The following is a 27,593-nucleotide window of genomic DNA, read 5'->3' as shown; positions in this document are numbered from 1 at the left end:
TATATCATTTCTATTTGCAAGAAATCCCTCCAATATAAAGTTTAATGACGTTTGATGAGCATTCTAAATTGATTGATATTCAAGGAGTACACTCCAGAAACTTTACAAATAAATATTTTTTAGGATGTTTCCCACAGCAGAATATGTGACTCTTTAAAGCTGCACTGATCAATATTCCTACATTAGAAGGCAGATATTCCCCCGAGGAGTGTGTGGAGACCAGCGCAGGGATAAAAGGAGAGTGAGCGGTGCACTACCATTTATTAGGTGGCCAGAAACTGTTAATGTTGCTCTGTGCCTGCTAGATGTGTAAATGGGCAACTCCTTTGCTGTTGAACTACTTTTTCTGTATATTCTGTATATTTTATTATTAGGCCACATTCTGCTGCAGCTCTATATACTTTGCTGTAATTCTGTTTATGTGCAAATCCCTTCATATATTTCTGCTTAAAGTTGACACTGTCTGCCTCAATATATTCCGTTCTTTATGTTATATTATTTCCCAGGCAACTAGAAATAAAAAAAAGGAAACTTAAGAGTGAAATACAAAACCGTGTGTCTGTAAAAGTGCCCTGAGAAAAGGCTGACTCACTGTTCGTTAGCTTGTTTGTGTCAGACAAAGTGCACAGCTGACACAAACTTCAGGATACTTTAAAGTCAAATTTTAAATGTTTACCTCTTATATATCTATATAATATTGTGTTTTGTTTACCTTGCATTCGCTCCCTTCTTATTCACTTATTTTGCTTTGCTGAGTCCTGAGACTATTTGCCGCTATAATGGCCCATTTTCTCCTCAGATAACGTCGACTCTACGGGCATCTGATCTCTGCGCGTCTCAGCTGTCGCAGGACTTTGACTTCTTCACGGTGGAGCTGGAGAAAAGTGTTAAAGGTTTTGGTTTCAGCATCCGCGGAGGACGGGAGTACAAGATGGACCTGTTCGTCCTACGACTGGCCGAGGACGGACCGGCCATCCGCAACGGGAGGATGAGGGTATGTTTGATGATGTCATTTCCTTTTAGGAAGCCACTACACCCCATTCAAAGATTAAGCTGCTTTCTATCTTCTTGGATTACATGGCAGAAGCTCACTGTAATTGTCTGATGTTATCAAAGCTGCAGCAGCAACTTCTTCAGAGCCGCTTAAGAAATAATCTGTCAAAGTAACACAGAGATGGGTCGTCCTTTTTGAGTTTTTTTAGAAGTTTTTCTCCTCCCAAGTTCCTAAAAAAACACATCTCTCCTTTGCTTTTAGTAACGGATAATATTTAGAAAGATAAAGATAGATAAAACATTTAAGTGGGCCAACTTAAATTATACTTTGCTGTTTGGATAGCTGCACAATTCTCCCTCTAGCTATAGTTGCTACTGTACTGTTCGGTCAGAGAACGCAGACACATATTTTCTGAATTTATAAAGATGTAATAAAGCCCTTGACGCTGCCTTTTTAAATTGTCTCCTCATTAGCTCCATGTGTTTTGCTGCTAGCAACATTAAGTGCAACTTCAATACTTTTCTCTGTCTGTCAATGCCGAATGAATCCACCAGCTCGTCTTTATTGACCTCTTGCTTTCTCTTTCTCTCTTTTCTTGCATGTCCTCTTTATGTGTGGAGCTGATAGCATCAGGCTGCGTTACATTCTTCATATGCAATGAACCCGTTAAAGATAATGTGTGCAAAATGCCCCCGGGGGAGATATTACTTTCCTGCCTCGTTGGTGTTAGTCGATGGGAGTCCAGTGAGCCTTGATGCAGGTGGAAGAGGAAGATTAATCCCTCTTGAGCTCCACTTAAATTCAGCATATAAGCTGCTGATCAGTGGTGGAGGGAATATTCGGATCCTTTCCTTCAGTAAAAGTACCAGTAAAGTAAATGTAAAAAGTACTTAAACTTCAGAAGACTGATTATTTAATATTTTAGTATTAGATTGTTGATACTGATGTATTATGCATATGAAGAATACTGATGCTTTTTTCCCAATGGACAGTTTTATATATTATTTTTAAAATAGCAAAGTCGATGCAGCAGAATCACAGATAATATCTTTTTTATTCTGGCTTTGTGTATTTTTCTCGTAAATCGAAATCTGTCAAATACACACAGTGGAGTAAAATGTACCGTATTTTGTAGTAGAAGTATAAAGTAGCATAAAACACTCAAAGCAACACTCGAGTTACTTCTCGAGTCTGATTTGTCTCGGATGAATCGCCAGACAGTCGCTCTGCTGGTGGGACGTTGAAATGAACTCGACGCTGTGCTGTCGAGTCGACTTCAGAGAACAAGGTGCAGAGACCACTTTGATCAACAATCCTTGATCCACACAGCCAAATGCAGAGAGGAATCAATCTGCATTTAACTCTAAGTAAACGTGAGGTATTGGGTAAAAAGCACTTGACATGCCTGTCACTTTGGATTTGAGTGGTGCTTTGACACGCTGAGGTGCAGAAACCAAAAAAGCTCTCTTGCACCGTGACTCCCTGCAGTCTCCCTGACACTCTGAGCTTAATCCAAGTCATTTCTCCTCAACAGGCACTTTGTCACATCTTTAAGAAGGAAAAAATGAACTACTTTGATCATGCTAGTCACAAACTAATCAGTAAGGAGCACTAACACATTTTAACAAGCGTTTTTTGGGGGGGGGGTTTGGTCCAAGTGGCAGTGCGGAGGCTTTTAAGAAAATTGCACGAAGTGATGGGTTATTCCGAATAATCATTCAGCACATTTAATTACCTCTTTGAGCTTTAAACCTTCAATAAAAGACGGAGTCGTGCGTGATTCGTTTCCACCTCACGCTCCCTGTGCTCAGCATTCACGTGCCGTCCATTCAACTCCAGCTCCCCCTTTATTAAAGATGAAAATGGAGATCAGTCTCCGCCGCTGTAAGGAGCCGAGGAATAATGATTGAACCGTCCTGCCTTCTGCCTCTCTTCAGACCACTGCAGTGACACCTAATGACTCCCCCTCTCTTGACTTCGCTCCTGACTTTCAAATTACCCCTGCCATTACCGCAGGACTTCTCCATTTGTTAGCGTAATTGGCCGCCGTGTTTTTTTGTCCTGTTCCCCGGGAATCCTCGCCCATTAGTCGACCTCGGAGCCGTCTCTTGATGGGCTGAGAAGTGAGAGGGGGGGGGGGGGGTGGAGGACTGACGTTTGACCCATCCGTGTGGTCACAAAAGGGAGAAGTGGCACAGTTAATATTTACAGTAGCTGTTAACTGAGCTGCTGCAGTTATGGCCAGGTTATTAGTATTCATCACAGGGGGCTAACATGTTCCCTGAGAAGGGTCCGCCTTAATTCCTTTCAAATTTGATGTCGACATTACTGCCAAAATGAATTATAACTGACACCAGTTCATGGCTGGTAATGCTTATTAACGCTTACAGAGGCCCGTGGGAAAGCCAGTGAGGTATAGATCCATAGTGATCCTTATTATTCACCGTCGTCCATTATGAAAGATTAATATTCCATTTTATATTTAGTGACGGTGGGATCATTTGCACACCTGCCACATCATAACTGACTCAATCTTAGCATGAATGCAAACACCTTCATTAACCCGCTCGTCTTGTTTTCACCTTTGTGAACTCGACCGGTAGGTTTCTGCAACATTGTAGCGCCTTTTATAATTAGACTTTAGTGTTCCATGTAATTGTTTCTACAGTTAACACCTTCCAAGGTTCCTTATATGCTCTTCATACACCAACATGTCTGTCTATATGTTAAGGTTCTTAACAAGCTCCATTATTCACATTTCATTGAATATTTTCTATTTTCAACACATATGTAAAAGGGTGCGGAGCGCGTTGGCCCTTTCCATTAGTTTCTGTCCCCGTGCTTCACAGTAACTGGTCAAAGAGCTTTAACGATGCTCTAAAATCTTTAAATGCAGCTCAGGTCCTGATCCAGTGCTGGCTGTGTACTTGGCTGCTCTGAAGTCCCAGAGTGTTTTATCAATGACTCAACAAAGTTCCTTAAAGTAGTTTGGCAGCTAAAAGGCTACTTTCGTCCTTCGACACCCAACTTGGTCTTTATGTACCTGGCTTGTATGATGTTTACAACTTCTTTCATCCTCTGTCACACACTTCCTGACCTCCAGGTTGGGGACCAAATCATCGAGATCAATGGAGAGAGCACCCAGAACATGTCCCACGCCCGAGCCATCGAGCTGATCAAGTCTGGAGGCAGACGCGTCCGTCTTCTCCTAAAGAGGGGCACAGGGCAGGTCCCAGAGTACGGTAAGTATCCACGCAGAGGTCCACATCAGCTGTCTTTGTCTTCAGGATCATTTCTTACCTCTCTTTTAACTCACAGATTGTACTTTGTTCTCTGTCTTAATATCACTTTACCTCTTGATAACATTATTCCAGCATGCATCATGTTAGATCTTCTGTCTTTATCGACTCTGTACTCGCTGTATTCTGTATTTCACTATGCTGTTAAAAAAAACTAATCATGTGTCTCTTCTATCTTGACTAACATCAGTTTATCTTCTGTCCATTTCAGTGACCCATCACTAATTGATTGGTCTAGGTTGTTACTTCCCCTTCTATAGGAATGGTATCTTCCAGTCTCTCCATGTGCATGAAAAGTGACAAGCATGGCTCCCCCTATTTCTTCCTAATGGGCCCCTCTAAAGACACGGTTTGTGATCATACGAATGCTTTTCTCTTCACGTAACCCTGGCTTGCTGTGCTGTGGTTTTGTGTGTTGTTTTGCTGTAACCGCCTATTCAGGATGCACTTAGCGCTTTCAGATCGAAACAACTTACTTTATAACCTTGGACGCCCTGTACGGTTGAAGATTTGACGTTTTTTTCCTTCAGAAATGGCTGAAAGCTCCAGGAGGTTGTAAAGTTAGTGAACATAACTCTCCTCCTGACCAGCAGATAAATCAACAGCTACCTACAGGCCCCCCCAAAAAAAAAACAGTCAGCTAGAGGAGATGAACGTGAAATATTTCAGCAGATTATTTACCCGGTGAAACCTCGGCGCGGCACGATTTGGGCGTGGAAGGTGAAATTTGTTCTGGTGACATCAAGCTCCGAAGCGTCGCTCACTGCTCTGCACCAGTGCGGTGCTCACTATTCCACGTCCTCCCTGTAGAGAGAAAGACGTTTCGGGGGGAACGCCGCGACACCAAAGCCCCCAGTGGTACACATTCATCAGCGCTTGGCCTCGGCAGTCACCTTCCAGCACTTAAACACAGGAAATAGAGTATGATGGTGTTTCCCCCGTGTTGGCCCTGTTCTCCCGGCCGGGGGACTGAATCTCTCTGTGTGGAGAGCTTTTGTTACACTTGCCTTGAGGTGGTTCTACAGCCTTGAAGTATGCGCACAGGGAGTCTTACTGTGGTCAGCCAGAAGACACAGTCCTCCATCATTAGAGAGCTGTTGAGTCCCGTCCCCCCCCCCGCTGCCTACAAGCAGAGGCAACATTTGAACCCACTCGGTCTGTTCTGTGGGCGCTCGATTCAGCATTTCATCAGCTCTTATTTCATATGCATACTGGAAGGTTATGCAAATCATCTGTGGTGATTAATCTAGCTATTTAAAACATTAGCATACTAATGATCAGAGGAGCAAGTTATTTTTGTCTCAGGTTGTTGTTTAGGAACAGCTGAATGCAAAACCAAGTAGAAAAATTGCAGAATATGTTTGGCATAAAAACATGGTTGCTGGCATGTGCATGAATATTATGGTGTGCCTTGTGTGTGTGTGTGTGTGTGTGTGTTTTTGCGCCTCTATCGCGTGTTAGATCTGCAGCGCATATTTATCAAAGGCCTGAGAGTTACACCACAAAACAAAGCGACATAGTAGAAGTTCTTTGCTACTAATATCAAAGTGACACTCCAGCAAACTAAAGGACGACATCCCATAATAAATGACATGTGTGATCAGAGGAAAAGCCAGTCAGGTTCCAGGAGTTAGAAATAGAAATCCTCACATTCCCTCTGTGATTTTATTTCCAGGGCTTTAAGTTCATTCAAAATGTCATTACCTTTAGTCACTTTCATCTCTTGTCAGACCTTCTGTTCCACTCAATGCCGCCAGTTTCTAAGGCTCACTTCCCATTAAAAACTTTCTCAAACCCAGATTACATATTAACATTTTCCATCTTCCTTCACAGCCACAGAAGTCCTTCAGAACTCTTTTCACTGGCGGAATAGTTCCGCTCTTTCTAGGATACTGTATGTATATATATATATATATATATATATATCAGTATTTTAAAGTGGCCATAAACACATTCTATGTAGCTTAGCTTGTTTCAGCTCATAATTGGGGTTGTTTTGTTTCACACTACCGCCCCCCCCCCGCGTCCAGCACCAAACAGCAGACAGACAAAGTTAGCGATTATCGAATGAACACAGCGCAGCATTTAGCAAAGAGACACATATTTCCCTCAGGAGTTAGTAAATATTGGATATTGTAATATTGGAGTGAATATTGGATTTACATTCATCGGACGGACACCAACGTGACTCCAAATGAAAGCCAGTGCTGCTCCGAGTCTGCTGTGTGTGTAATTAGACAACTGTTTCACGTTTTAATTCCCCCCATTTTAACTTATACGGTGAAGATTTTGTCTATGTCGGGTTCACAGTGTTTGCACTCAAGTGGCTTAGTGCAGGTTTAAAATAATGATGAGAACAAGCCCACATCTTCTATGCCTCTCTAACAAAGAACACATTTATATATTGTAGTTTGTGTTGTGGTGACTCGGCAGAAACGTAAGCAGAGCTTTAGCACAGCATGGGATAAACACAGGTTTCACACACACATACTGATACACACACACACACACATGTAGAGCCCTCTGTGGACTCCACTGTAGCAGGCATACTGTGGGAGATGCAGGTTCTCTCTCTCTCTCCCTCTTAGTCCCGGATCTAATGTGCTCCAGCGCTGCATGGGAGTCTGCTCATAATTGGGTCTCGTGGTGCCGGTGTAGCTGGCCTCGCCTCTGAACCCATGCCGAGCCCGCTGAAAATGACTGATGGCCGAGGGACCGAGACCCATCGGTGCAGAAACGGAAGCTAACAGTCCGTGAGAGTGGAGAGTTGTGGAGGAGCGCGCTGTAGATTCACTGCAGCTGCTGCGCTGGAAGCAGACTTCTTCAGGCTTGAGAGAGAGAGAGAGAGAGAGAGGCTCTGGCCCTGAGGTTTCTCATTCTCGCTATAGCACCACCCTATTGGGCACATCATCCATTTCATTAAACCGGTTTTCGATTTTCCGCCACGGTTTTAGATTGTCCGGGGCTTTAAAGAGAGCTATGGGAGGCAGATTGATGTTGTCTAAAAGTGGTGTCGCCCTGTGACACGTTCGGAAGTAGGTTGTAGTGCTGCTCTGAAATTTCCTTTAACGCTTTTAGCTAGTAGAATGGGAATGATTGCTGCGTTTATTGTGTTTGTTTTGATGTAGTGTTTGGTTGTGCGGTGGCATGCGCGCAAGCTTTTAAGCAGAAGGTATGTGTGGTTACCACATTGACTGTGTGTGTGTGTGTGTGCTCCAGATAATGCCGTCCCATGGGATGCTCGCCCTTCAGCCTCCCCAAGCCTGTCGGAAGTAGCCCCTCCCATCGACAGCCTTTCCATGCCATCGCCTTCATCTCACCTGGCCCCCGACCCGCCTCACCTGCCGCCTCTGGACGTCCCACGAGACAGCAGGACGGAGCGTTCGAAGAGCCCCCAGAAGGCCGAGCTGCTGAGTCCAGATCCGATCGGCCAGGGGAGGAGAGCGGCTTCAACCGGCGGGAGCGGCAGAGCCAAGAAGGAGGGTGGCAGGTCCACCCACGTGGGACACAGAGTCCAGCCCACTACTGAGGTGGAAGTGGGCAAGGAGGGGCAGAGCGGGGAGCCCAAACCTTCCAGGAACACCAGAGGGAGGTCCAAGGAGAGAAGTACCAGGGACGACAGAGAATCCACCGAATCTACCAGCAGCTCCAAGCTCCCGCACACCAACGGGAACAGCGTCATAGACGTGGAACGGTACGGCGGCGGGCAGCAGCAGCAGGTGGACTCTGAGCTGAGCAGGACCAGGCCCAGGGAGCTGGACAGGGGCCTGGGAGAGAGCCGGCCCAGCCTGCCCAGCAAGAGCACGGCCGGCAGCGCGGCGGGGAGGAAGGCCACGGTCTCTCCCGGGCCGTGGAAGATCCCCGGATCAGACAAGCTGCCCAGCACACTGCGCACAGGCACGTCCACGCTGAGCAGATAACACCGCGGCTCCAGCAGAATACAGCGGCCACGTGCGGATGAAACCGCCACACCTTCCTGTGCTCCTTCATTCCCCCCCCCCCCACCCCCCAACCATCCCGTTCTCCCACAGAGTCAGGACCAAAGGGGGGACAGGGTGATCTGGACCACGTGTTTTTAGAGTTTTATTTATGATACTGTACTCTAAATTATTTTGAGAAATATTTTACACCCACCACCTTAAGAACTGGAAAATCATCCACTTTTAAAAAAAAAAAAAAAAGTAATGGAAGAGCAAGTAGAATGTGTGTTCACGGGACGCAAACTTTAAAAAAAATATATTTTGATTTCTCCCCGAGCAGAACTGGGGGACAAAACATGCAAATATGAAACACCTGACAGGAAGCAGCTGTCGACTGGATATCTCTCTCTTTCTCTCTTCACAACCCGAGTCTTGTTTCATGAAATGGAATGTTGAAAAGAAGGTTTGCCTGTTTTTGACGAGCGCTTTGATGGATCAACGGGTGACAGCAGAGATGAACTCAACAGAACTTTGCCTTAACGGAGACTGAATGGGCCTGAATCCATCTTGAATAATCCATCAGATGATTACAGACATAGATATATTATAATGAATATGTGGCGTCATTTTTTTGTAAATAAGATCATCTTTAAGCGACCTGGATGGAAACTCTAGTCCGATGCTTAGACGAGCCAAACGGCGCCACGCGGACCAGAACTTCCACCAACACCGACGTCTCCCTTTTCTACTCTCCCGTTCAGCCCCGTGAGTACAGTCTGGGGTCTCGGCAGGCCTGCTGCTGCTGCTGCTGCTGCTGCTGCTGCTGCGGTTGACTTCACGATCTTTCTGCGCTTGAATCATCCCGAGTTCAGCGGGGGGTGTCATGCCAATCCATTTTTTTCTCATTTCTGTGCTTAACGAACAAAAGCGATCCGCGGCGGTGGTGTCCGGCCGGACGCCGAGAGAAGGCGCTCGCGTGATACCGACCGAGGGGCAGAGTGCCTTAGACGTGACAGAGAGGTTGGCTTTTAAGTCAAAAGGTTCAACTCCAAACCACTTAAGAGGGTCAAAACAGGCTGCTATACCACATCCACTTCACAGATATAAATAATAAACTGTATTTTTTCAGATACGAGCGTGATACGGTGAAATATGGGATTTATTTCACAAGCTTACGTGTGGAAACAAGTCCATTGACGGAGCTATCGGTGGTCTATATGTGCAAGTGCTTCATTTCAGTGTAGTCGTCATTGCTGGTTTGTTAAATGAGGTCTGACTTTAGTCAAGAATTTCTCACAAGAGATTTTAAACGCCAGCACAGAGCACCGCGAAGTCCAAAACAAACTCAAATCTGATATCGATCTCACTTCGTCAAAAGCTTGCCCGTCTAACAACCGTTGACCTGGATGAACGAGTGCAGTCGATTTGAAAATGAAACGTTTCTATTATTTCCAGAGAACAGGTCTGGTTTGTTTGAAGTGATTCTTAGCTCCCTGTGGATGAGATACAGGGCGCTTTGGCTTAAATGTGAAGTTTTACATTTTTATACAACCTGTCAATTGACATTTTGCTAAGCCCTGCCCCCTGAGATACTGATGCTCGTCAGGCTTTTCCATTCTGGCACATGTGCAGTTTACAATGATACGGGAGGAAGATTTACTCCTCAGAGAGTCTCAGTGAGTCCTTGATTTCACACTGAAGTAAACAAAAGCAGCTTCTCATTTCTAGCTGGTGTCGGCTGAAGGGACGACCGTCACTGATCACATCAGATGGAGCTTAACAGATAATAAGAGTTGTCTGAAAAACTGCGTCTCCGGCCGACTCTTTGACATTTCTAGCTGACTGATTGTAAAACAAGTTGGTCTTAAATGTCCACTTGATGCTACATTCGTGGAGCTAAAAGAGGGTCAAGCTACAAAACACAGGCAACAAGTGAGCATCCTCACCAGTTGATCTACTTATTGCAAAGAAGAACACATTAAATATGATAATAAACAATGTAAGATCAGCCTGTTATTTGAGTCTAAATAACAGCGTGTGGTTGTTTGGCCTCCGGAGAACAGTACGTTTTCACTTTTAGTGTCTCAGGAGAAAAGTCTTTTAGGATGAGGACTGAGTGAAGAAGTTGGTAACGGTACTTAATTCAGTGAACTAGTGAGCAGGACATGCTGCAGGTGTTAGCATGTCCTGCTCACTAGTTCACTTTAGCTCCTGGGATTTCAGTTTTGGAAATGCTCAAAAAAGAAAACCGATTTAAACTCTTAAATTGCTGAACGCTGCTTAGACTTCAGCCGCGTGCACGCTTCTTAAATCCCCAAAAAGCTCGACGGGTCTGCAGTGCCTGGTTACAGTTGCTAAGCTGTGATTGAACACTTGATGTTCGGGGCAGGGTTGTTTTTTTTTTTACGCAAACTGTCAATTTTTGAGATCAACAAATCTTTTCACAGCGTCCGTATCCTCTCTGCAGATGTGAAAATTGCCTGGCAATCTTTTCCCTCTGAATGAGACGACATCAACAGGAGAGAGAAAAAGAGCCATAACACCAGAACTAAGGTTTCCTCTTCTTCCACTGCTGAGAGAAGTGCAAACAGTGTTTAAGGAATGAAAGAGCAAAGGGAGACCGGTCATTATGTTTGCCATTGTGATCCGTAATTACACAATGAAGAAGCAGGCTGACTTTAAAAGCACAATCTCTCTCAGACGGTTTGGGAATTATTAAGGCGGAGAAAAATCATCGGCCAGGCACAAACAGCTCAGACCTTCAGTGAGTTTTAGAGGGTGTGCAGGGGCAACATCACAAAAAGAGGCCCAGAAGTACGTTTCTACATTCGTCCGACTGAACGCTGCCCGCATACTGTGTCATCGTGCATCATCTGACTGGACTTCTTCTTCTTCATTTTATGTTTGAAGCAGCAAAAAAAAAGAGAAAAGAAGTGCGTACGTTTGCTCAACCTTTGCACAACTCACTGCTTCCCACATCTGAGCTGTCTCCATTCAGCCACATTGTAAGTAGTTTGCTACGGAAGGCAACGAGAAAAAAAACACATCTAGGAGGTGTAAAAAAAAAAAGTGTGTGTTGAACTAACAGCACTATAAAGTCCCACCCAGGCGGCTCAGTATCACTGTGTAGTGTTATAGCAGTGTATAGACCCTGAAGAAATATCTCTATAAATATGACTCCGTGTACTATCGACGGTCACAAAGACTGTAAGTGGAGCAACTATTTTTATGAAATGCAACACTATGGATATATTAACTTTTGCAAAAATCTTGTTTACCTGTATGATATTCTGAAACGCTGTCAAAATAAAAGACACTCTTGACACGACATGAAAGATTTGTTTAGGACGTGCTGCTGTGTGATTCATTAAGGGTGTCTGTTTGAATTAAAGCATGCAGCTCACATAGATGGGTGGGTAAGGCTTTACTGTATCTCCCCTGATCAGCACTTATTAGCAATTTATATATATATATATATATATATACTGCTTATTATACACTGTGTTCTAAACTAAATTAAAAGTAGTAGACTTACTGAAGAGGAACTGAACTTCATGTGTAAAATCTGTGGAGTGCCCCTTTAACTAGTCTACCTACTAGATCACTTTCAGGTGATTCTCATGGCCTTCATCAGCTAATATAGTTTTACTAGTCAAGGGGAAAAAATACATTATGAGCAGTGTTTGTCAGGACGTTATTTTTAAAACTCCTTGTGAGCTTCTTTCTTCTGTTTGTACCTTTGTAGTGTCACTATTTGGCCACATGGGGCATCTGCTAAACCAGGTGAATTATAGAGGATAGTACTTAATTGAGATTGGTTTGTATATGCATAGGTAAAAAACATATATTTAAATGCACAAAACACTACTGATTTGTCAACCTGGTGCACGTTGAATAGAAAATCCAATGTTTCATACTTTGTGTGCACATTCTCCAAATCTCCACTAGAGTGCAGCATAGATCAGGCATATATTTCTTGCTGTTTGGTTTCATAATTGTTGAACTTACATAAAGTTATTAGTCAGACATTTCCTCTTTTATCAGCCAGTGTGACGTTACAATAATACATACACAGTAAATGATGGTCCGGTGGTTTTATTGATATATCTCTAGCTCTTGTGTCTCAGGTCGACATTTACATGAACTGCGCGGCAGCTTTGGGAAATTGAAAACACACTGGTGCACTCTAAAAAAAAAAAGTTGAGAAACCTTAAATAAGTTAAGCAACCAGCTGCAAAGCTTTTTTGAGTTTACTCAACTAAGGGCTAGTGTGTTGTGTCAACTTAGGATAAGAAGTTCACTCAAAGTGCTATTTTAAGTTTGTCAAACTTAACATTACTATTCAGACCTACTTATGTACTTAAGTAAACATAACTTAAAATATTGAATTTGATCCTCACGCCTACTCATGTACTTAAGTTAAGAACACTTGAAATATCAAGTTGGAGAAACTTGAAATTGTGTGTTCTTATAGATTGAAAACATACATTAACAGCACTGCATATTTTAAGTTGAGAGAACCTTACTTTAAACTTAAAATGTTTTGTTACTACATTTCACTGGTTTCGAGGGCATTCAGGAAATGCAAATTGAGCTGGAGCATCTGGGAACCCGAGGCCATCAACATCATTCAGCGTCTGTTGGAAAAGACGTGGGCCGAAGTCGAGGGTACCGACTTTGATGTCGCGTCAAAAACCTCGAAGGACCTCGACAAGACCATCTTCAACAAACTCTGCAAGAAGATGGGCAGTGCATCAATGGTGCTGCTCTATTTGAGATCGCCTCCTCCATCAGAGAACACTTGACGCCACCAACAAATAAGAGCAGCTGCATCGGCAAGTTCTTCTCGTCCGTGGGCCGAGCTATCGCCAACGTCTGCAGGCGAGGAGCGAAGGTCGTTGTCATATAGGTGAAGGCAATCTCTCTGTCTGTCTGTCTGTATGTCTGTGTCTCTCTCTCTCTCTCTCCCTCTCTCTGTCTGTCGCATCAAACAGACAGGAAAGAGAAGCACGGGGGTGAGAGATGAAGCGCCGCGGGAGCCGGAGAACGAGCTCTCCTGCAGAGGCAGCGCTGGTCGGGGCGGCCTGCTGCCAGCTGGATGCTGCCTGTATTCTCCACAGAGGAGAATCAATCCTGAGCTGCACTCCAACGTCTCCATCGGGAGAGAGACACAAGCTCAGTGCAGACCTTAACAGACTGCTGTGCTCTCTCTGAAGAGACACTAAGGCCGTTAAGAGTTGAACAACCTCTGACTCGTTTATCAAATGGCACTCAAAGGAAATAACTCAGAGTTTAAACGTTGTTGTGCTCAAATCAGACGCATACGCATGAGGGCCAGGGGGTTATATGACAGCTTTATGAGGTGAAACTGTTCATCTAAGCTGCACAAATGACAATTTACCCATATGGCTCAAATCCCAGTTGCATATGACAGCAATGCGCACATTAATGTGTGTAACATAACATACTGCCAGGGAAATAACTGCACTGCAGAGATAACACAAAGTACAATGAGTTCATCCTTCAATACTTTGTGTTGCACAAAAATACCGTAGACAGCACCTCTAGTGATGAAGGGTTTTAGCATCTAGGTCTCGAATTGCCTCACCTCAGCCAGGAGTAATGCTTTTTTATCTGAGGTGAGCAAGGAACTGTTTAGCTGCATAAAAGCAGATTCCTCAGTATCTCACTGTGTGTGAGGCCAGATGAGCTGAACACGAGAGGTCTATTCCCTTGTCCTTAGTTAGCAAGATTTTCAGAGAGTTGCAGGAAGAAAAAAGATAATCAACTCATTTGGGAGCAGCACCGGTTTTAGAAAGTCCATTTCATGCTCAGTAACGCTGAAACCCAGTTTGAATGTATCACAGCCCTCACTGTTAAATGATATAATGCATACAGTGTTTCAGCCATGACTTCTGGGTTAAACATTCCTGCATTCAGCAAACAAATTCAGCCTGGATCCTGTTGGGGTGGTTGCAAAGGCCTCTGAGGAAAACAAACATTTAAAGGACCACAAATAACATGTTGTGCAACAAGGACTACTTGCAGAAGATGCTGAGGGGTTGTCCTGGCCCAGTGTGCAGTCACGTCTTTGTTGCATTGCCACACATGTATGCGTGCAACCTGTTCTTGAGGTGTGTCATCTTGTATTCATACTTTCACAGCTGATCGAGATCGATATTTGCTGTGCAGTTGTAGCTAAAAAGCAAACTCTGCCCTTCAGCTATATATGCAGTGAAACTGTGACTGTGAGTCACAATCAGAGCCGTAAGATTGAGAAATAATTGCACCAACTACCTGTTCTGCAACCAGGGAAGCAAATGATCTGCGGTGCAAGTTGTTTTATGTGGGTGTCAATAAGGGCCTGCCCTGACATGATGGTTTAGCTGCAGATTGAACAATGGGTCTTTCAGTTTAACAGCGATCAATTGACCTTTTTTTACGTCAGGAGATAAGTCGTGTATTGTTACGAATAATTTAGAGGCACGTGAAGGTGATCACATCAGTGAGTGAACATGGAAAATGTCCCGGTTCACATTAAATTGGTTTTATCTGATTGTTCATGATGCTCTTCTGGAAACAAAAGGTCAAATTGGGAGTGTGTCAGGTCACAACACATTTTTTGGGAGATTATTCATAGGCTACAATCATTGTCTTAGATAACAGAAGGATTATACATAGATAGTATATCATGAAACTCCATAGAGATATGACACAAGATTTTGCTTTATGAATTATTAATTGGGTTCGATTTAATTCATAACTTTGCTCACCCATCATCATCTCACTTATCATCAGTATCCTGCATTATTCAGGCATCATCAGTATCCTGCATTATTCAGGCACCAAGATAAGCTAAGTCTATGACTTATTGTCAAACCCACATGGTATTTTGTCATGTAAAGCATTCAAACGTTATATTTCAGTGAAATAAAGCGTTTATATGTGTGTTTGGCATTTGCCGAATTTAATATTCTGGTGTTTCAGAGAGAAATTCACCATTAAGTCGCTTTCTGACGACTCTACATCCAGTCAGCCGCGTTAACTTCCTTAGATTTTTTGAATGAAATTTGGCGTGACGCTCGCTCCGCACTCCACAGAACGGCGTGTACCGGCGGGGACTAGGGGAGGGCCCACGGGCGGGGTGACGCGCCCTGCCCACTCGGTGTCTCACATTCTGCGTGAGAGCTGTAGTCTGTAGGACAGACGGGCGGTCAGCGGACCCGTGGAAGTATTTCAGCAGCCAGCTTCAGCCAGAGCCCAGAGGCGGCCGGTGGGAGGAGGCAGAGAGTCCGCAGCTGCCGCGCACCGCACAGCGTCTCTGACAGCCGCAAGAGAAGCGCACTAAACCCATGTCTACGGTAAGAAGGATTGTGTGTCTTTAGTTTTGTTTATCGGGATTTGAGTGTGGATTTGGGGGAGCAGAGGTGTGTTGTGGCACGCCGCTTGCACGGAGCATCTTTCACCGGTTTTTTGTCGGCTGTGTAGTCTGAGCATCAACACGCCGGGGCTGACGTCTCCCGAGCTCCGTCAGTTGGTCAATTTAGTGTTTTTATCTCTTTTATTATTCTTTAGTTTCAGTCTGAACGTGGGAGTTGTGTAACGAGAGAAATAAGGCAGTTAGCGCGGATCTGTAGCCGCCTCCGACTGCAGGGCGGCGGGGTAGCGGGACCGCTCGAGCCGCAGTCAGCGTGGAGCAGCTGCGTTAAAGCCAGCAGCCGACACAGGAAGTGAGGAGCTGTGGCCTGCAAAAGAAAACCACGAGAAATATTGCATTTAAATAATAAAATATGAGATTCACAATAAAACAACATGCTATTACACATTAACTATTTTACCTGAAGACCCTTTAAATTTGACTGTATTTGTCCCCATCACCAATTACACTAATTGTAAAGTGCCTTGAAAGCAACGCTGGATTCATGACTTTGATAGGTTTTGTTTTCAACACTATCAGACTCCATCAAATATGACTTTCACCCAAAAGTACCAGTGTCCTCCTTCAAAGGCTCAAACCAAAATATCAACCCGTTTCTATTCCCTTACAAGTTTGGTTTGAAAGAAAAAAGTAGTCGATTAATCTATGAGTTGATTGACAGAAAATAAACTATTTAGCTGTTCTAACCCAAACAAAATAGCTGGCAGTTTAATCGATCTTATTGTTGGTCTTCCTTCACCTTTTTTTGTTGTTGTTTTATTCTGAAAGCTCTGACTGGAAGATGTATTATAACAATATTTATTTTTGGACTTTATCAAATATAGAGCGCTGGCACGGATTCGTGAACATGTTCATTTTGTTACATCACCTTTTTAGCAGTGAGTGAATAACAATGTTTGCTTAGAAATATGAGACAGAATTACAACCAGGAAACAAAGCCACTGACCCCCCCTGTCACTTCTACTGTGTGCGTGTGCGCGCGCGTGTGTGTGTGTGTGTGTGTGTTTGCCTGATGTGGTTTCCAGATCAGAAATCCCCTTACAGAGAACATGTGTGCTTTTTAAGATCTTGAAACAGAATGTTGCCTCCCATCAGAGCAGTCAGTCCTGTATGTCTACCTGTTTCTATTGTTACACTTTTGACTCAGGACGATAAACTCTACTCTAGTCTGCTGCATACTTCCTCATCTAGCTGCATTATCATGATAACTGCTGCATTGCTGTTGTCATACGTACCACCCTCTCTTTTTTTAGGGTACAGTGCAAGGGTGTCATGACCTTCCAAGCTGAAATATAATCAGGAAAAATCAGAACAAAAATGACGGTTAAAAGTTGCATTAATTGCCTTATTGTGTGATTTTAAAGTAGAGCTGCAACTAACAATTATTTTTGATATTGATTATATTCTTGATTTAATCATTTTGTCCATTGTTAAAATGATCCACTGGCCAAAGTGACGACTTTAACTGTCTTGTGTTTTCCCACCAACGTTACAAAACCATAAAATGTTAAGTTCACAATGATGTAAAACAGAGAAAAGCACCAAATGCTGACTTTTGAGAACTGGAACTGGACAATGTTTGCCATTTTTGCATGAAAATATTACAAAAACATCAACTAATCCATCAATGAACAAGTCGTTACAGCTCCACTTTTAAAGTGTGAATCATTTTCACATCATAGATTTCCACAAAACTCAAAACGCTGCCACTTTGACACCAACACAAGTAATTCACACACATTAAGCCAGTGTAGTCTGCACGATCGTCAACCTGTCACCATCTCGGCTACGAGGGTCTCCAGCTGATTTCTAAATCAGGATCACAAATATAGAGCTCTAATTATCATCACGGGATGACCTATATTTTGCTCTCAGATAAGCGTTAGGTAAGTGTGCACACATGTTGGTGAATGTGTGCTCATTTATGTATTTATAGCCGCACTAAGAACGATGACATGCTGCCAGAGAGCCTTTTATTCTCAACCTGACTTCCTTCATGGTCTCTTCTGAGGAGTTTACAGGTGTTTGATGAGATAACAAAGAACCGGGCAAGGTTGTTTTTTATTTTTTAGAAAGTCCCTATTTTGTCTCTCTCACCTCCAGCCACACCTGTCCCCCCCCCCCCCCCCCTCAGTTCTTTCTTCATCCTTGTTGCAGGACTTTATACATCTTTTAAATGCCGAATCCAGTCCTCCTCTGAGCATTTCCATACCACAGAGAGTCGTCACGGTGAGTGAGTGCAGAGGCATGATGGGAGAGCAGCGTGGGAGCTGTTTTCTTCCTTGCATCTCCGCGTCCACTTGTTGCTCACAGTTTGAGAGAAGCCGTGTGTGTGTGGTGTGAGGATGTGGTCTTGGGTGAGGGGTTTTGCAGTGTGCTTCCTCCTCAGCGGATAAACAACCACTGATAGGATGTTAATCTCGTTCTATATTGTCGGTACAAGTGTGTGTGTGGAGGAGGAGAGAAAGCCAAACCTTTCACTAGCCTTAGGTTCCATCCTTCAATCAAAACCGAGTCCTCGAAGATCAACTAAAGGGAAATGTCATCAGCGTAAAAGTCTCTGTGACATTTAAGGTTTTGCAAGGAAATGCAGCATCGGGACGAGTGTGATTGTCGGCCTTTATAGTGGCACAGCTCAGCTGAATGCTAACGTCATCATGCTAACATTCGTGTAACAACAATGTGCAAGGTCCTCTAAAGAGCTCTGCAGGAATGAGTCCTAACACATGGAAATGTTCGGCATATTTGCACTTCCGGTTTCCCTGTCTCAAGGTCAATGTTGTTTTAACGTTCTTATTTTAGCATGCTAACATTAGCTAATAGGCTGATGGGTGTTTTGCAGCTGTCTCTTGAGCTGTTTAGCTACATTGTTTCCTTGTTTCCTCGCTCACGTTGCTTGATTTGCCATTTCCACTTTAGTGCCAGCAGCGTGATCGGACGGCTTCACAAACAACACTGTAACTTGCAAATGTGGAAATACTGCAGTTGTAAAAGTGTTACAATGTTAACAACCACTGGTTGGTTCAGTTGGAGGCTCAAGCAGATGTTGTAAATGAGCATCGGTTCCTGTGGTTCCTCCTGCCTGTTAATAACCAGAGGGGGATTTTCCCGATGGGTTGAATGACATTGAACCCCACACGGACTTGGGTGCTCCATTAACAGCGCGTCAATGGAGAGGATTTAAGGCTCTTTCTTGTTGATTAATGGAGCCGATGACCATCGCACAGAGCTCAAGACCACTATAAGACGTCTTCCAAAGTGTACAGATCATAGTGGTCTCCTGAATCTAAATTCATTTATTATAACTTTAAATAGAACGTGCTTTAACAAAGAGATTGGGATACACGTCTCTATTATTACCTTCTACCCCAGTTTGACCTTGTATACCGACAGCGTTTGTGAAAGGAGTGACCACTATTGCAACATTGAGTGAATGTTTCACTCTGCGGTAACCTTTCTTGGTAACCGTAATCTGTTCTTGCTTCTCCAGAAACATGATTCTGCAGGTGGTTCGGCGCTTCGGCCATTCCACGCTTTTTTTTTTCTCCAAAGAATTGATGCAACTCAGTAAGCGAGACATCCACACCGTGGCCGCGGGCGTCTTTGCACACATGGATACACACAAAGCTTGGATACATGAGGGTTCACTGTGTGGGAGCAGCGATCCGCACGGTGAGAGGTGGAAGTTGCTCGGTTAAAGTGGCAATCCTAAAGAAATCCGTTGAATTTCCATTTGAGTGAAAACAGAGGAATCGTGCTTCGGTTTTATCAGTCTGGAGTCTTTGGCTGCGTCCGAAATCTCATACTAACGTGCTATTTTTCAGAGTTGTGCGTATATTTATATTTTGTGTGTGTGTGTGTGTATACAATGGAGAAAAACTGTAATGCAGCATTTTTTCCCCCGGAATATGATCTAGTTTGTCACACTGCACATTGATGTTGCAATACGTTCACGAGCAGCTCAGTCTTCATTGTGTTACGTGCGTCGGCGGTAGATAGTGACTAAACACACATTCATTTAAACGCCTCTTTGACACTCTTTGGTTCATATAAATGTCATGACATAGGAAGTGAGCAGTAGCTCTTTAACACATGCTGCAAACACAATAAACCAAAAGGTTCATAATAGAAACTCTATCCATACACTGCAGGCTTCTTCTATTCTCTTGGATATCAAAGGCTCCATGAAATGATATCTTTGCTTCCTTAATGTGATGTTTTGTTTTTGTTGAAACAGGATATTTTACGTTGGATACAAACTTCCTCTATTAACTAGTCAGTGTGAGTTAAGGAGAGAAAAGATGCTCTGAGTTGATAGAATGAGCAGATTGGGTTTCTTAATCTGAACTGGTGGTTTATTGTACAGGATGAAACCAGGAGTCTGTAAAAGGACAGAGCTGCTTCATACTTCCTGTTTTGACTTTAAAGGCTGGAGCAGGTTGAAATATTCCTTTAGAAGATTCTATCTGTTTCTGCTAATGCTTCTGAGGACAGTGTTAACATGACATTGAGAGCACTGGGTGACGATATGGATTGATCTTGACATCATCAGCCTCAATGATGCAACTGAGCAATTAGCTAATTGCACTCCTGGTATTTATTAGCAGCCGTTGTGTAACATTGGGTCCTGCTTCTGAAGACGAAAGAGTCGGTTCTTTTGTCTTCTGGATGAAGTTGAGATAAATAAAAGTTCCTTTGTCTGTCCAATAACAGATGGAGCGCTTGCATTTGTGCTTTTGGGCTTATTTGCTGTTAAAAGTGGGGCTTGAACTGTTTTTATTATTTTTCTCTAAAATGGTCAGAAAATGCAGCAGGTTCCCATATTTGAGAAGCTGCTGGAGAGTTTGAAGTTGACATAAAAGATAGTTAGATTATTAAAATATTTGCAGATAGTGTTGCTGATAATTCTCTTACCATTTCAGCAAAAGTTTAACTTTTTCCAGGAAGCGTGTGCCTTTTTTTTGGTCTTTTGATAAATGAAAAGAGATTTTCTGTTCACTGCATAATGCCGTGGAGGTCATACCGCACATATATTATCTTATAATATATGCTCTCTATCGTTGACCTTGTTATGGCTGTACTTTGTGGCAGTTAAAGTTGCTCTTGCTGTTACAGGATCTGTTGTGGACGCTTGGTAAATACGGCACCAAGAATGAACACAGAGTTCCTCATTTTGAACTGTTGGAAAGACTTTTTACTCAGACTGTTTTTGGGACGTGAACTAAGACTGCCAAAGCAATGTTCTCCATCATATGAGGCTGCAACTGGCTAACTGAATGCTTGAAGCTTTCATGTTTAGTTGCTTTAAGAAGGAAATGTTTACAATTCTTCTCTCAAATGTAGTCAATGCTGTTTGTCCTTTAAGCCACAACTCAAGGTTTTGTCTTTTTTTGAAGTAACAAGCCTCTGAGACTAATTTGGAGTGATGTTTGTCTTGGAACCCATTAGTGATGTTTGGCCGTCTGTGTCTGGGACTTTTTGGACGAACGCCCAGCCCTCCAATGCATCGTCGGAATGGCCGTCAGCCGAGGCCACGCATATCTTCCTCCTCATACTCGTTGCTCTTTTCTTTCCTTGAGACCTGAGCGTAAATATCTCGCAGGGTGTTTCCTGATTAGTGGAACAGAAGCGAGAGAGCAGGAGCTTATTGTAATTGCGTGCTCCACGCAGGCAACACAATGCATCATACAGACACAAAAGAGATAAAGGCAGCCTCTCCCAGGCTAAACTGAACCGTGACGCATTTGGTTAAAGGCGGATCAAAGGCAGTAAATAGTTGTTATCTGGCATTCACTAAAGCCCTTTAGCAACTTGTCATTGACATTATGGCCTTTTATACTGATGTGTTTCCCCTATAGGTCAAAGCCATTACATCTTGCTTTTAGTTTAGTGTAGTGCTAAAACAAAAGTTGCTATTGCTAACGAGTCAGCAAAGAGTTGCCCGTTTACACATCCAGCAGACATGGAGCAACTAAGGCATTCATTTCAAGTCGTGTTTCATTCATCCAGATCCTCTGCTGGTAATCTCGCTTTAAGCTCAGGTTTGGTCTCCACCAGCGCCCGAGAAAAGTGTCTTTAGCTGCTAAACGCTCACTCGCTAAAATGAATACAGTTGATCATTTGTCACTATGAGCTACGACTCTCACGTTACAATTAACCATTCGATCCACTGTTATTATAAGAATAGTGGTTATGCAGCTTTAAGTCATTCATCAAGAACAATACTGTTTCAGCTTCTTTCATGTGACATGTTTCTCTGTCAGTCATTTGAATATCTGTTGGTCAAAGAAAGCAACTTCACTAAATGTTGACAGAAGAAATTAAGTGATTATTTGATCATCAGCAAATTAATTCATAACACTTTCGATAATCTGTTAATAAAGTAAATTATCAAACATTCTCACTATTTAGTTTCTCAAATGTGAGGATTTACTTCCACATCTTTCAGTTTCAGACGGTTAATTGGACAAAATAAGCCAATAGCAGACTTTAGGAACACTATTTTGTGACTTTTTAATAGACTAAACCATGATAGGAATACGTAATCAGTGTTGAAAGTAATCATTAGTTGCAGCATTATAATGACTCACCTGTGCAATGATAAGACTCTTCTAGTTACCCCCTTATTGCCATTTCCAAATGAATCATGTTTACCACCTGTTCAAATGAAGCATAAGGGCATCTTGCTCCATTCAAAAGTTACTATTTTACCTCCGCGTCGGACCACATCGGTCACTCTGGCAGGAAGGTATACGGCTCTAAGTGGCCCCTGTAAAAACCACATCCTCACTCCAATCCCAGGAAGAGAGCAGCCTTCCTTTTTAATCTCTCCGCCTAGCCTTGTACCCAGCAGACAGCCAACGCTGATTGCATCCTCTTTTCCCCGAAACACACCGAAAAAAACACACACAAACACACACTGTGTCCTTCTGGCTCAGATATATGTTCATTCACAGATATTGGCAGCAGCAGCACCACTCTGTATGTTTTTTAAAGGTCGGTCATCACAGAGAGAAGTTTGTTTGTCTCAGATACTATCACGGCTCTCCTTGCATTAACTGTGTGTGTGTGTGTGTGTGTGTGTGTGTGTGTGTGTGTGTGTGTGTGTGTGTGTGTGTGTGTGTGGTTTCAGGAGGGTGTTTCCTCATGTCACTTTCACCAACAACCTTAAAAAGATCATGATGGTATCGTGTTTTTGAAATCCTGTTGCGTTACTGTATCTTAATCTGTCTACTAGCAGCGTGGATAACCTGTGGATGTTCATGCTTCTATGTTCAAAACCACCAGTTTGTTTTCCACCTGCGGCTCTAATCTGCATACTGAATGGGAGGATGGATGAGATACTCAAACAGCTCACCGATTGACGCCCAGAGCTCCTGTGTCATTAATTATAAACCCGGCTGTCGGCAGCACGAGGTGAAGCTATCAAGTAATGTGCGTGTGAAGTAGTGCATTACTCTTACTGCTGCGTGTTCGTTGTAATCTATCTTTTCGCTCCGGATACCGGATTAAATGACTCCGTTACAGATATTGGTTTCTATGCAAGCGAGCGGGTTGTTGTTCGAAAGCACGGACGAGTCATGAATTACAAGATGGGGTGTGGAGTTTATGTTGTACCACAGGGGCTTCAGTTTTACTCTCATGCATATAAATGTGACTGTGGCATGTGCAAAAGGGAGAGAGTACTCTATTATTGAACAATCCTTCACCCCTATGCTGGCTGTTAGTGAAACAATATTAACAATATTATTTCCAGTATATCACAGACGCATCATGAGATGGCGCATCTATCTAAAATGCATGTTAGATACGAGGTCTACACTTTGTACCTGATCCACAACAGAACCATAAAAAACCTTCCAAAGCCCAAAGTGGAATAATAAGTCTTAAAAAGCATTGAGTTCAGTTAACTTATTTACCTTTACAAAGGTCTTCAATATTTTATTTCCTGCCATAGAGAGTCATATTCGATATGTTGTTGTTTGAACAGTGGGTTGTGAGTGCAAGAAGCTGTTCAACACTTTATTGTGGAGCTTCAGTCAGCAGCATCAGACCTGTAGCGAAGCTCAAAGTCTGTCCATTTTAGCAAAACTTATATTGCCTTAAACTGAATATCTATAATTGGTCACACTGTAATCAAACTGGATGAATTGAGGACATGAGAATGGAAATGCGTGCACTAATCATTAGTAGCACGTGCACTAATGCACTGAAAGGGTAACACTTTATTTTAGAGTTCGTAGTTTCCGAATAATTTCCCAGGAAGTTTCCTAGAAATCCAATTTGGCACTAATTAAATGGAAGTGGAAACAGTGTTCAATTGGTATCCAATTATTTGTCCTCCAATTAATTATTTAGTTCCAATTAATTGTCAGAGCAAACTCTTCCATCAGTGCACTGCAGGTCAGCTGAACGTGCCAAAAATGTGAAATTTGTCTGTAATGAATACTGAATGAATAGTTACTCGGGTTTAAATTGAGCTTTTGTTTTTGCCTCACCAGTTAAGACGTCACTGCATGTCAGGCTGTTGAGAGCGAGGGCCTTTTGTCAGCCGCTGTGCTAATTGCTGTTTCAAATAAATTACAAAAGACCACTGAGGGCTCTGCAGCTGCAGGTTTGGGCGGGTATTTTTTTTTTGTCATTTGCAAGATTTGCGAAACCACACCTCCAAGTGCATGCTGGGTGAAAAGGAAACCAATCCAAGGCTTTACTGTAATGCAGCTCTTAAAACCAGGAAAAAGACATTTATAGCACACTACGACATCCAAAATAGAAGACAATACTTTAGTCTCTTATTACATGTGATCCTCTCGAAATATTGAACATTTCCACCATAACAGGTGTGACGTTGTCTTGATGGTTCAAAGAAAGAGTCCCGTAGTTCATGCTGCAGTTTCAGTGTCTGTATTCAAAACAACCCCCCTTTGACATTCTTCATGTTACTTCTTCTTCTGGTGTAACTTGTCCGATAAATAGTTCATTGAATTTGACCGCTGATGTTGAGAAACTTGTCCAGTAAATGTCCCGACACTGAGCTTCAAGGAATCAAAGTTGTCTAACATGAATCTTCAGAGTGCTGGTCACCTTTCCTCAAGAACATTTGAATTAAGGGGATTGGGTTTGTTGTTTAACAAATAATGAAAATGTTTCTATTGGATCAGTTTCTTTGTGGAAAGTCATGTCGAAAATATTTGCCTGGCTAAATTTAGACGGCACCCAGCATCCACAAACACCTGCTGAAACGCCTTCAGGGAAGACATTAAGAACACGTTGTGGACGTTCATCTTAGGTGAGCTCGTGTAAACTACTTGTGGATTTAAGGGTTTAGAAAAAGGCTCAAGAATAAGCTGATGAAAATCATTTGTTGATTGCTGCAACAAACTAACTTGTTTCATTGTTCTTTTGTTTTTATCAATTAATATGTTATGATCTCTATAATGTAAAAAAATCTCAATCAAACTTTCCCAAACTCGAAAGAGACTTTTGTTTTTGTCCAAAACGAGAGATATTCAGTTTATTATAACAGCTGACTAAGAAAACCACTAAATATTCCTATTTGAGCACCCGTACAAAAAAAGGATTAATCAATAAGCAAAGCAATGTATTCTGTCGATCTATTCATTGATTGAGCTCCAGTTGATTCTGTGAGTAAATGTTAAAGTACATTAAAGGCCCAAGTTATTGCTTTATCATATTAACTTGGATGAACTGGTTTCTGCTGCAGAGCTTTTCTGTTTTTTATTGCTGAACATTCAGTAAAGAACCAATTATAGACTTCTTTTTTTATCCCGGCTTTCTGCCAATAACTGGAGAGGTTTAGTTAACTGGGACCCAGTGTTCTTGCTGGAGGGAGTGTGGACGATGCTCACATATTTATTGTCTGCCTTTTCAGGCTTTTTGTGAGAAAATTATATTGATGAGTCATTCTTCTCTTTGTATCTGAGTTTTTCCTGAAGGTTTGTGTAAAAGTAACGTCTGCCTCATGCGTTTGTTCTGCTCTTCTGTGCAAAGAATAAAAAAATAGAAATCGCTGCGTGGGATTGATACCATGATGACCACAGTGCAGGTTCATGACCTCTTGGCCCGGCCGCAGCTCTCGGGAGAACCACTGCCAGTCAGAGTCAGAGTCAGGCGTACATTCACACCACAGCACAGAGAGGCTCTGTCACTCACAGACCGCTGGTGTAAATACAGAACCCCTCCTCCATCAGACATAATGTAGACAACGCACTGATGCACCAGTATGCAAACACACAGAAACATAAGCTCACACTCTCACACACACACTCACACTGACATCTGATACTGAGCAACAACCTTCATGTGCTGATTCGAATGTGGCTTGTGGTTTAAAACAAAATTAAAATTAAAGAGACACTGCTTAAATCCTTGAAGCCCAGAGCTAATATAATTAGTTCTAATGAGATTAGCCTTTCGCTGCCTCTAAACAAATATGAAGTTGTAGAGAAGATCTGCTGGTTTTTGTGACGTAATGCAATCTGGGATAAGAGCCCTTAAAAGTGCTGTTCAACTACGTGGGTTAGTGTAAAGGGCCAATGTCACAACTTCCTGTTCTGGAGCGGGGGAAGTCGAGCGGGAGGATGCTGGGAAAGATGTTTCATAGTGATGCATCTTTATGGATTGTAGTATGTGACTGGTTTCTATAGAGAGGCGAAGCCCCGCCCCCTTCCCGATGAACGAACCCCAATGGAACAAAACAAGAACGGGTGAGACTTGATCCCTTTATTGCAGACAAAGAGTTGTCAACTCTGTCATCACTGTTATATGTTTGGTGCTAAATCTGAGAGCTTGACAGGTGTAGCAACAGTAACCTCCAAACAATCAATTTAACAAGTTGTATCACTAAGTCTGATGAACTTCGCTCCTTTTTCCTCCAGGAGCTCATATATTTTATTAATCTAGTCTCATGATCAGGTCATTACCCGACCTGAGACTCGTTCATTTCCTCTCTTATCTCATCCCCAGCTCCTTCCGCTTCAGGAAGGAGCTGTGGATGATCATCATGCCGAAACTAACGGTTGACCTACAACTCAATACTGGGCCTGAACGCATCCTTTGTACGCAGATGGAGCTGCTCACCTCCTGTGTGTAGACTCCTGTGTGTGTTGGTGGTGGTTTACATTCTGGGAGTCTTGGATCCCGGATAAGACGAGACGTGTTTGGCCTCCTGAGACCTTCCTGTCTCCTGGCTTGAGTTCACAAGTTGGACTGGTAGTACACTTGCCTGGTAGTACACTTAACTCCGCTTTCTAGGTTGTTTTTATTTATTTTACAATGTTGGCACTGTGTTATTCAGTGAAAGGCGCTGACTTCTCCTTTGTGTTGCTTTGCACTGGCATTCAAGTTGACTAATGCTGCTTTAATAGTCGACTGCATTTTGCTCTATCTATTTTTCCCACACTCCCCTCCTCCCCTGCCGCCTCTGTCGGCTTTTGTCCACTGATAATAGTCTTGGCCAGCGTGCAGCTGTAGAGCTCCATGTTTGCCTGTGTCTCCAGCAGCACACAGCTGACCCACTAATAGAGGGGTTGTGTGAGGAAAGGCCGGAGGCAGCAGAAGGGCTGCAGAGCTGCGGCTTAAAACAACCGGCCTCCGACAAACAGCATGGACCTCCCGCCGAGCGAAGCTTTGAGGAACACAGAAAAAAAAACTCAGTCACAAGAAAAGGAAGCATGAAATAAGGCCGGAGTGCTGCAGCTGAGCCGCACTCTTCAGCCTCGAGCATCTCCAAACTTTACTTTTGAAACGACCCCGAGTGACGCAGTGCTTTGTGAAGATGGCTTCATAACCTGAGAAGCTGTTCCCTGAAGGTTTAAGTGCTCGTCCTCGCTGCCCAGTGCTTTGACATTTCTCCTCTCAAGTCGTAATGCAGACCGTAAAAAGAATGCCGTCTTATTCATCAGTGGCAACACGGCAAGGTC

At 43.1% G+C, this 27,593-nt stretch overlaps 2 protein-coding genes across 14 annotated transcripts in view; both read left to right on the top strand.

Annotated features, from left to right (window-relative positions):
* Positions 1–11,526, top strand: part of magi2a (membrane associated guanylate kinase, WW and PDZ domain containing 2a) — a 65,458-nt gene extending 53,932 nt beyond the window's left edge. For 6 of the 12 annotated variants that reach the window (XM_079183863.1, XM_079183862.1, XM_079183861.1 and 3 more), the window contains 3 exons: positions 800–994; positions 4,098–4,236; positions 7,513–10,343. In XM_079183863.1, coding sequence (XP_079039989.1) covers positions 800–994; positions 4,098–4,236; positions 7,513–8,213 — 1,035 coding nt within the window. In that variant the 3' untranslated portion in view covers positions 8,214–10,343. Of the gene's footprint in view, positions 1–799; positions 995–4,097; positions 4,237–4,504; positions 4,643–7,512; positions 10,344–10,660 lie in introns of those variants that run through there. The other 6 variants (XR_013767606.1, XR_013767607.1, XR_013767608.1 and 3 more) reach the window with 6 other exon arrangements.
* A 3,881-nt stretch (positions 11,527–15,407) lies between these two features.
* The window catches only part of LOC306713998 (fatty acyl-CoA reductase 1-like), a 41,422-nt gene continuing 29,236 nt past the window's right edge, over positions 15,408–27,593 (top strand). For both annotated transcript variants that reach the window (XM_079183887.1, XM_079183886.1), the window contains exon 1: positions 15,408–15,574. In XM_079183887.1, the coding sequence (XP_079040013.1) occupies positions 15,566–15,574 (9 nt within the window). In that variant the 5' untranslated portion in view covers positions 15,408–15,565. The remainder of the gene's footprint in view (positions 15,575–27,593) is intronic.

The sequence above is a fragment of the Pholis gunnellus genome (assembly GCF_910591455.1).
Source record: "Pholis gunnellus genome assembly, chromosome: 22".
Classification (NCBI taxonomy): domain Eukaryota; kingdom Metazoa; phylum Chordata; class Actinopteri; order Perciformes; family Pholidae; genus Pholis; species Pholis gunnellus.
Note: the sequence above shows the minus strand (reverse complement) of the source record. Positions and strands in the feature narration are given on the sequence as shown.